General features: G+C 39.0%; 1 protein-coding gene across 1 annotated transcript; it reads left to right on the forward strand.

Moving 5' to 3' along the window:
* Positions 1 to 115: 115 nt before the first annotated feature.
* boka (BCL2 family apoptosis regulator BOK a) lies at positions 116 to 10819 on the forward strand. Its single transcript, NM_001292607.1, is given in 5 exon segments — positions 116 to 436; positions 3867 to 4089; positions 5326 to 5454; positions 7765 to 7928; positions 10085 to 10819. Coding segments are annotated over 4 exon segments (642 nt in total). The 5' UTR covers positions 116 to 436; the 3' UTR covers positions 10211 to 10819.
* Positions 10820 to 11043: the final 224 nt, after the last annotated feature.

An 11043-nucleotide genomic window follows, 5' to 3' on the forward strand; every position in this document is an offset into this window, starting at 1 on the left:
AAAAAAGAAGGAGAAGAAGGAGAAGAGAAGAAGAAGAAGAAGAAGAAGAAGAAGGAGAAGAAGAAGAAGAAAAAGAAGAAGAAGAAGAAGAAGAGAAGAAGAAGAAGAAGAGAGAAGAAGAAGAAGGAGAAGGAGAAGAAGAAGAAGAAGGAGAAGAAGAAGAAGAAGAAGAAGAAGAAGAAGAAGAAGAAGAAGAAGAAGAAGAAGAAGAAGAAGAAGAAAAAACACAGTAAGACTTCTTCAGAGCAACGCAGGGAATTGCATTGCAAAAGGGGATCTCAGAGGGACAGAGATCCCACGATCTGTGGCTTTGGGGTTTGGTTGGAGTTGGGGCTGTGATCCGCTCCGGAGGGTTTCCTGCAAAATCCACTCTGACACATCCCAAAGCATCGCCGATCCTCTGACTCGGAGCCACTCATCACCACTCTCCGCAGATGTGAGATTATTTCTGGGTGTCATTTTCTTCGGCTGCGTTTCTTTTGTGAGAGTGAGTGTGTGTGTGTGAGTGTGAGTGTGAGAGTGTGTGTGTGAGTGTGAGAGTCTGTGTGTGAGTGTGTGTGTGAGAGTGTGTGTGTGAGAGTGTGAATGAGTGTGTGAGTGTGTGTGTGTGAATGAGTGAGTGTGTGAATGAGTGTGTGTGTGAGAGAGTGTGTGTGAGTGTATGTGTGTGAGTGTGAGTGTGTGAGTGTGAGAGTGTGTGTGTGTGAATGAGTGTGTGTGTGAGTGTATGTGTGTGAGTGTGAGTGAGTGAGTATGTGAGTGTGAGTGAGTGAGTGAGTGTGTGAGTGTGAGTGAGTGTGTGAGTGAGTGAGTGTGTGAGTGTGTGTGTGAGTGTGAGTGAGTGTGTGAGTGCTGGAAAACATTTGAGCACCGAGTCTCAGTCACTGACTTGCACACAGTGACTGTGGGATAATAATTGCCAATGAACCTGGAGGTTTTTTTCTTGTGCTTCACTATAGTTGGGCGGGGGTGGGTGTTTATCTTAAATTAAAGTGTTTATTTCCTCTCATTGTGTGTGTGTGTGTGTGTGAGAAAGAAAATATGTGTGTGTGAGAGAGAGTGTGTGTGTCTATGTGTGTGTATATATATATATATAAGGCAATGCATTCCTTGCTCCTTTGACTGGAAAACTTCCAGATTGTATGTTTAGCAACTGTTATCTCACAGACAATTTTTTAAAAAAAAATTAAAAACAACCTAAGTGATAGATAGGCCAAGGTTCATAGTCTACGATACAGTCAAGGCTGAAAAAGGTTAGCAGAGAAATCAGACGTGTCTATAAAAATGCAGAGACATTTGTTAGTTCATCATAGAGAGAAAGACGGGAAATAATAATAATAATAATAATCCTTGCATTTGATATAGCGCTTTTCACGTCTTCTAGACGTCCCAAAGCGCTTCACAGAACACACTGTAAAGTGAATTGACTATATATTTGTGGGCGAACGCGGCAGCCAATTGCGCACAACAACGTCCCACAAACAGTCATATGGATTGAAAATGACCAATTTATTATTGTTTTGTTTTTGGAGGGATTATTATTAAATGGGCGAGAGTTTCACGAACGTAAGGCTCTGGCAAAGAACAAGTGAGTTGAGAGGATCAAGTGAATGGGGGAGTTTAAATTCCAACAGTTAGGATGCAAGGAAAAAAGAGAGAGAGAGGGAGAGAAGAGTGAGCATTTAATGATGCATTTGGGAGGAACAAAGGAACTTAGTTTGGAGGAACAACGATTATTGTGGTACTGTATTAAAAAAAGACCTTGAAGATATTGTGTGGGCAAATGAGAGAGCGAGAGAGGGTACAGTAGAGACGCAAAAGGGAAAGATGTATCAGAGGACAATATTCTTCTACTTCTGTCCCACATTGTAAGAGAGGGGCTGGAAGACTTACCCCCAGTATTTGAGAGGAATGTTCACTTGTACTTAGAGAGAGCTAAAAGTCACCGAAGGAGAAAATAAATGCTGGTCATGAAAGAGGATTACTTTTTGGAGGTCATTTTTTCCAGGAGATTGGAGAATTTCATTTGTTACGAGGGGAGATAATGACGTCTAGAATGTGAATAGATTGCAGTTAAAGAATGGAGTTATCAAGGACAAGAAGCGATAGCTCTGGCTTGAACATAACTGTTTAAATACTGTAATGTGTCAATTTATTCAGAATTGCGTGGTATCAGACATCTGGTCAATGACTTTGGAGATATCCAATCAATGACACATGAGTTATAAGTGCCCAGGGGTAGAGGTTGCAGAGGTAGGTAACAGCTGGCAAGAAAATTACTAGTGGAGTTTACTGATGATCATAGATTAGAGCATATTTTTAAGATGATTGATGATTTGAGTGTTGGCAGCAGTTGCTATCATGTTAGAAATATAGATCTGAAGGTAAAAAGAGCCAGAGTCTGCGGGGTAAGAGGTAACAGGGATTCCCATTTTCGGGGAAAGATGAAAGCTGATGTTACAAGGAGAAGCAGGGATATGCTGGCAACATAAAAGGTGGAGTGCTGTAGCTCAGTGGTTAGAGCACTCGCATTGCAAGTGAGAGACCTGAGTTCAATTCCAGGCAGAGGGCGAAACCTTGGGCAAGTTTCCTTACTCCACACACCTAATAATAATCCCTCCAAAACCAAAACCAATAATAAATTGATCATTTTCAATCCACGACTGTTTGTGGGACATTGCTGTGCGCAATTGGCTGCCGCGTTCGCCCACAAATATATACAGTCAATTCACTTTACATTATATTCTGTGAAGCGCTTTGGGACAACGAGAAGACGTGAAAAAGCGCAATATCAAATGCAAGGATTATTATTATTATATATTATAAGGTGGTGACAGATTCACCCAGGTTTTTTAACATAAACTCTTTACGCAATTATTGCACCAAACAAGCTGTGACTTGTTTGCTGTGGGTGGTTTGTTGGAATATAACATGCAAGATGCAGATATGAGACAGTGAGCCATAGAATCCAGAAGTGAGGAAGGAAACAGATACAGTTTAGGAGGCACAATCATATCTCAATGCTGTATCTGATTTATTTCACTTTCCACATGAAGAAGGGGTTTCATTACAATTATAATGTTGACATCGTGTAAAAAAAAGAAACAGCTGTTATTCCAGTTTTGTTTGTAATGTGTTTGTTGGGATGACGATTTATTTTTACACTTGCTGAATTTTTCTCCCAGTTTCCTGATTTTGTTTTGCTACTTTGCTTTTCCGATTAACTCCCCCCTCCCCTATTCTCCCCCGCCTCCTCTTCCCTGGAGAAACTGACTCATTCTGGCTGCTTGCATATTCCTGGTTGCCCTCAAGCATCTGATCTAAATCGTCATTCTTCATGCGTGAGTCACTACAGTCATTAAGGACAGAACAAAGACACCTCAACAATATCTCATCAATATGCCATCAATATTCCCATCAAATCCACTCCTGCTTCATCCCATATCCACAAACATAAGTTTTCCATCAGCAATCACTGGAGAGGGACAGGGAGTCTAAATCCTGGCTGAATTCTGAAATTAACATAGAACAGGATTCAAACCTAGGAACATGAGGAGATGTTGCTGGTGCGAAACTGGTTATTTTCACATTTTACAAGTTCATTGTTTTTCCTCCAGTACATTTACTGCAGCATTTTTTTTTTTAGTAAATTGCTGACATATTCCGTCTGTTTGTTCTAGTTTTCATGCTAATTTGGTGCATTTTAACAGTTGCTGGCCTACCATTGATGTTTTTAGGTTGTTACATTTTGTTTTCCCCCAAAGTATATTTGTTGCATGTCTGATCTTGCAGGTTTAATGCTGAGTATCTTTGGTGTACCTGTCACAGGTTTGATCATTTTGATCTCTCATTTACTATCTTCTCAGATGGACATGTTACGGCGCTCCTCGGTCTTTGCTGCTGAGGTGATGGAGGTGTTTGAACGTTCTCCCCCTGACAAGGAGCTTGTTTCTCAGGCTAAAGCCCTCTGTCGGGATTACATCCACTCCCGGCTGATCCGAGCAGGCATAGTCTGGAGCAAACCTGAGTGTGCAGCAGCCAGCCCAGCCAGCAAACTCACTGAGGTGTCAGCTGCACTCCTCCGCCTGGGTGAGTCAAACAGCTGCAAGGATACAGAATCATGGAATCCTACAGAACAGAAGGATACAGAGAAGTTAAAAGCGGGGGCGTTAGGAAGAGGGGGAGAGCGAGCAGAGGGTTAGAGAAAAGAAAGTGGGGGGATGGACAGAAACAGAGCGAGTGCAAACAGCGGTGAGAAAGGGGAGAGGAAAAGAGATTGAAAATAATTCAGAGAGAGATAGAGATGCAAATGAACAGAAGAAAAAGCAAATGTGTTTGCTTCGTTCTATTCTTATTGGGCAAGGCAGTGTCCCACAAACCGTCGTGGACTGAGTGACCAAATTCTTCTTCTTATATTGTTATCTGTTTGTTTTTCTCCTGTACTTTTCACGGTATGTCTCTTTTAGATCATCGCTGCTTAATGATGATCACAAATGATTACTTTAAACATATATGATCCAATAATTCCTCCATAATCTTTCCCCCGTCTGAACCTCAGACTGTGAACCCACTCATTTTTGGATTTCCAAAGAATATTCTCTAATAACTGACCTAAATATAACAGTTTCCACACCACAAAGCCCAGAGGCATTGATTGAGGTTTTAGGCTGAATCCAGTTTGTACTTAAATATTGGCAGATTATACAATACAGTTGTATTGTTCATGATTTTGATATGTATAATATGTATTAATTCTACAAAGTTAAGTATAGATGCTGGTTATTTAATATCACCTGGCTTTTGATTTCATGTCTTCATATTGTGAGGACTGCAGAACATTACAGCTGGATTATAAATCAGGGAATCTGTCCAAATGCAGTCTTTTGGGCCAAATCTGGAAATTCTCAGGAATGTGAATGTTTATTTTGCAATACCCAGCCAGCTGCCTTCGTAAGTTGAAATCTCAAGAGAGACAAGAGGAAGAGAGAGAGACAGAGGAAAAGAGAGCAAGTAATTCTACAAGTAGAGTTCACTGCTCTTAAGAGAAAGCCTGTGGAAGTTCTTAAATTATTCATCTTTTATTTGCATATCAATAGATCATAGAATCATAGAATTATACAGCACAGAAAGAGTCCATTCGACCCATCGTGTCTGTGCACGCTCTTTTAAATGAGCGAGAAACTCATTGTTCTTGTTGACTGTTTGAAGTTTCATTGAGATGCCTTGATGACGTGAAAAGGCGCTATATCAAATGCAAGGATTACTATTATTCATAAAGAACAATATAGAAAAGCTGTAGCTCTGATTTCCTTTCTCCCTCCTAAGGTGATGAATTAGAGTACATCAGGCCGAACATGTACAGGAATGTCGCCAAACAGTTGAATATCACCGTCAGTTCCGAAAGCATCGTATCGGATGCATTTCTCGCTGTGGCCACTGAGATCTTCTCTGCAGGTAAAACTCAGGTGAAAGTGTGAGTCACTTGGGAGGGCTCCTGTTTCTTCCCAGTGTTCAGGTAAATTCACTGCATGGATTGAGCCCATAAAACCTTGTGGTTTTATATTGTGTCAAAGAATGCTTGTAATAATAAAACAGGCATTAGTGTTAAATGATGCTATCCACACTCACGCAGGTTTATCATCACTAATACAGGTTTATGCCAAACCTTTAACATTGCTGTTGAGGTGGAGGTAATGTATAGGAAATATTGCATTTGATTTCTTGATAAATGAAACTTGATAGATTGCATACACTCAACTCTGAAGTGTGTACCTGGATTGGTTTATAAACAGTAGAGAACATAATCCACAGTGAGAGGTGCGTACTGTGCGGGTAGAGCTTTGAAAGGTCAATGTGTCGCAAGACTTGCCAGACCTGCAAATGTCTTACTCTCTTTTAAGGATTTATAGTTTAGGAAGGAGACAGGCGTTAGCTGTCAAGATAGCTTCGGCTATGGAGATTCTGTTAAATGGCTATAAACACAAAATGAATTGCAGTGTGAAATATGAACTTTTTCAGAGACTTGTTGTGATGATCAATATTTTACTCAAAAATTGTCACCTTATCAGTCTCAAACCTGGGGTGAAACGCATGCGTAAGCACTCAAACCACATGTTTCTATTCCTGGAAAGGTTTATCTCAGCAAAAAATAAAATACTGGAAAGTGTGTTATAAAACGGGCTTTTTCAGGGAAAAAAAGAAAAAGAACTTACATTTTACAGCAACGTTTCACATTTAAATGTCTAAAAATGCTTCACAGGTAATTACTGTTAGTGACTGTTATTTGCACTAGCAGGGTCCCAGAGATAAGCAGGAGGTGAATGAACAATTAATCCGGAATAAGCATGGATGAGGTGGTTCAACATGTTACCTATTCATGCAGTATCTTGTAGATGAATGAAAACATGTTTTGACTGCGAAATAGCTTCCTGTTGCTTCAGATGATGCTACTGTAAAGAACAAGTTCAGTTTGGCTACATTTCTAGCACCTCACATAAACGGAGGCTAAGGCACTGAATATCTTTGAGTTCAATTTCAGTGTTGTGTTCAGATGCCTTACTCTGTTCTAAAGTTTGATTGTTCGCTGTTCAGATACCTTTCCAGCTCCATAGGATAAAGATTCCTAACAAGTGCAGTTGTCTATAGATGCTGGGCTAACTCTACAGAGACTGATGAAAAAACAAGTTAGTCATCTTCAGCCATTTTTGGATATATTTGTCTCCGTACTGCCGTAGAGAGAATGCTGGGAAAAGCGTGTGCGCCTGTCCTTCAGAAGTGAAACATCATGTGCACAGGGTTAGCATCTTTACGGCGTCTATTTCAGAAACTATACTAACCTCAGTGATGTGAATGAATTGGATCTGAAAATCAGATTAAATTCTAGACTGTTACTGAAATAGCTGTCACTCAAATAATGCCTGTTCATTACCCTCTCATCCGAAAAAATAAGTTAGAAGTGTAGATGAGGTATCTCACAGGAACTGAAGCAAAATGTTTTGAGTGAAAATCCTCCTTATTTGGTGCTTTCAAACCACATCCTGATGTGGTTATTTAATCGAACAGGATAGGAAACTCTTCATCATAACCCCAGCAGCTTCACAAAAGGCCATCAGTGAAAGACAGTTCCTTTGCTGTTCCTCAGATATTTTACCTAAATAGTAATGTAACTTGTTATAATGATTCTCATTAGGGTTTTATAACATAATCCAGCTTTGCTGCAGTGGTGACATTTAAGTCACCAAATAATAATAGTCATCTCTTCCAGTTCTGTTTATTGAAAAGGGAAGTAGAATATATTTTACAGAATGAATCCACAATCGTAAATTAAAAAGTGATATGTCTATATACCGACTAGGTGTATCTCGGTTACTTACTGTTTTTCTATTTTATTCTTTAGGACGACTGGTTAGAGATAGTCTGAAAATATGTTTTAAATACAGCTCCTGCTCCTGTCCCATGATAGCATTCCTCATTTACAATACTATTGAAACACAATTTGATGACATTATGGTTAGCACAAAACAGGCAACAACTGTGACCTGAACGATGCTGATAGGTGCACAGAGATAGCACCGTGACATTCAGTATTAGAGGACAATTCAGTAAAGGAAAAAAACACTTTTTTTTATGACAGCTTAGCATGCTGAAAAACTTTACGTCCCCTTAAAATCTTACTGCTACAGGAAAAATAAACCCAGACTAAACCTTCAACAAACAAAGTTCCCCTGATTCTGTGTTGAGTGCGGTTCTGTGTTTGCTACACAGGTATAACTTGGGGGAAGGTGGTAGCCTTGTATGCTGTTGCCGGTGGACTTGCCATTGACTGTGTGAAACAAGGGCAACCTGCCATGGTGCACACAATAGTTGACTGCCTGGGAGAATTTGTGCGGAAGACACTGGTGACTTGGCTCCGGAGACGGGGAGGATGGGTATGTGGAAGCCTATTTAACTACTTTCAGTATTTAGAAGGGAATTATAAAGTAATAACAATAATCCTTGCATTTGATATGGCATCTTTTACATTGGGAGGACGTCTCAAAGCACTCGACTGCAAAGCGTAATGACTGTATTTTTGAAGGTCCAACAGTCTTTAGAGTTATTATTTTAATTCGACACCTGTAAAAGATATTTAGGAGCCCTCAAATATCTGATTCCCATTGTGCAACATTAACATGTTGCAATTTTCTAACTGGTTTTCACAATAAGGAATTCATTGGGTAAGGATGTCACACTGACCCACGGGCACTTTGCTCCAAAAATAGATTGTGTCAGAGCATAAATTGCTTTATTACAGAATCCATATATTATACCCAATTGGGGTGATGTTAAGAAATCTTTGGTTTATGGCGATGATATTAAATACACCGCATATCCAGACTTTTAGCTGTCCCAAGTTCCATTATATTTTAATAGACCGGGTTGGTCTTCATCTTCCTCAGTCCTATCTCTTGTGAGATTTTTTTTATGACTATAACAACAGCAATTGATAACTTTACATGATATGTGATTACTGCTTTTTGGCAACTTGATATTAGGGAATGGTAAGGCAACAAAAGAACAAAATATGAGAAATTTGCCAACTTCCTTAATAAAATCACACACAAAGACAAGATCTCCCACATATGCGTGGGATATAATTTGCCTTCCCAGAAGAATTGCTTTATGCTCCTCCTGTTCCTCCGGTTCTTCAGCAAACAATCTGCTCTTTTTTTCATCAACACTCACTGAGAGCAGCAAAACAATCTGGAGTTCAGAGGGTTTTTATTTTTTATACAAGTGTGAAGATACTTTAATAAAGGAACATTTTTTTCCATTTTACAACTTAAACTGTCCCCAAAAGAATATGTATCTATGAAATAATTACTGCACTTCGTATTGCAAACATTTGTACAGCTTCAATGCTTACCATAGTTTGTAAGTTTACTTATATTTGTTGCCATTTGTATTTCTTTGTTTGCTTACAAAATACACAATGATTACACTTTACATTATATCTTTCCTGTGAAGAGATTTGGGATGTCCTCCCAACATGAAAGGTGCTCTATGAAATGTAAGGATTTTTTTGATGTGTCACACTTATGCAAATCTATACAATACCAGCTTGTACCTTCTAACTCAGTGGTCAGAGTATAATGAATTGAGCCAACCTCACACAAGTATAAATTTATTGATATGTTCTATGAATCGTGAACCACTGGCCATCTCAATTATGAGTGATTCACTTTTCAGAACACTTTTTTAGTCTAATATTACATTCAGGTGTTGATTAGTTTGTTGAAATTCTGTAGCAATCAGCTATTGGTTCATCCACATTGAAATTTCTATGATTTTAGTTATGTGCGTTCCAGTCCTTCTCAGTTTATTGTGCTTTAGTGTATCATTAATATCAGCTAATTTACATTTCTGATGCAGTTTGTATTTATCATGTGTTGTAGTTCCTCTTGGTCTATTTACCATTTTAAGTTGTGTTAGTTCATTGAAGTGTGTGACAAGTCAGTTATAGTTTGCTGATACTTCAAAGTTTAGAGTCTTTCATTGCTATTTTTGTTATGATTTACATTCAATATTGACTGAGTTTACAATTCATATCAGTGTTTTACCATTTCTGTTACAGTTTGTATTAGTTCATTGATGTGTGAGTTACAGTTTGTACAGTATGTTTTGATCTGCGTCATAGTTTTCTTTAGCTTAGTAATGTGTGCACTGCAGTTTATAAATTTACTGATATATCTTTACATCTGTACTAGCTTGTTGGTGTACATTGTTTAGCTTACAGAAGTGCATTCTATATTTGTTGATGTGCTTTACTGTTTGTATCAGTATATTGACATACAGGTTACAGAGTGTTTCCGATTTAAATGATACACATTTAAAAAAGACAACTCTACAAGAAAGCAGAAACTTGCAGGGTAGAGAATTAACGTTACTTCACAGCTAACGGTATAGAGGGATCAGCTGCTTTAGAAAGCAGAATAAAGAATCAATAAATGTAAAGGAGTTCAGCTGTTTGCTGAGAAACTTGACCTGGAGGCCGACTGTGTAGAAAAATGTGAATGTTTTTAACAATTTTCAACTCTAACCCTAGGCTGACATTACAAAATCCGTGGTGAACAACGATCCTAGCATTCGTGATCACTGGCTCGTCTCTGCCGTCTGCACGTTTGGACACTTTGTGAAAGCGGTCTTCTTCTTTCTGCTGCGAGAACGGTGAATTCAGCTGGAAGCCGTGGCTACCAATCACTGTCCTTTTCTGACTAAAACAGAGGACCCTCAGCACGGTTCAAATATACAGTTCTGAGTCGAAGCACATTTTAAACTCCACAGATTGCAATGAACGGTATCAGTGCTATCAGCTGGAAAAGCAAAACGAACCTGAAAATCCAGTGGACAATGGCAAGCCATTGAAATTGTTCCTGCCTTTTTACTCCAGTAGGTCAAGAATTCTCATTAGAGATGCAAGAGTATGATTGTTGGGACAATACAACAATTATTTTAAGGAGCCTTGTTAACAGTTTCCAGCTTTCAAGCAACAAAATTCTAGGGTGTGCAGAGCAGCCGGTTTGAAAAATCGTGGACGATTGCGCAAAGGGATTTCTGTAATAAAAAATGTTTTTAAAAAAAACTTCTAATTTCTGTCTCCAGATTTAATTGTTTGAACTACCTGCAAGCAAGAGAGTTATCACCCAGGGAATCGCTGGCTGGCAAGAAATCCAGGAAAACACAAAGTATAAAAAATAATAGCCAACAGAACAACAATCTGGAGGCTAAAATAAATTTGGTGAAACCTGCTGTTTTTCAGGAAGGTGACATCATTCTGCTGAAACTTGGATTCAATCATTACTCCCTTCTATTGTTCAGTTGTTGCATTAGCTCAGGTTTTCCAATTCATTCTGTCGCGTTCAGTGAAGAAAATTGTTTTTTTGGTGGGAGTTTGATTATGAGCAATAATTTCATATTTATATAGAGCCATTCACGTTCGGAGGACACCTCAAACCCGTTCACAGAGCCAACTGGTTGTTCAAGCCGGGGCGTTGGGAGTCAAAG

Source organism: Callorhinchus milii, unplaced genomic scaffold, assembly GCF_018977255.1.
Source record: "Callorhinchus milii isolate IMCB2004 unplaced genomic scaffold, IMCB_Cmil_1.0 Scaffold11, whole genome shotgun sequence".
Taxonomy (NCBI): domain Eukaryota; kingdom Metazoa; phylum Chordata; class Chondrichthyes; order Chimaeriformes; family Callorhinchidae; genus Callorhinchus; species Callorhinchus milii.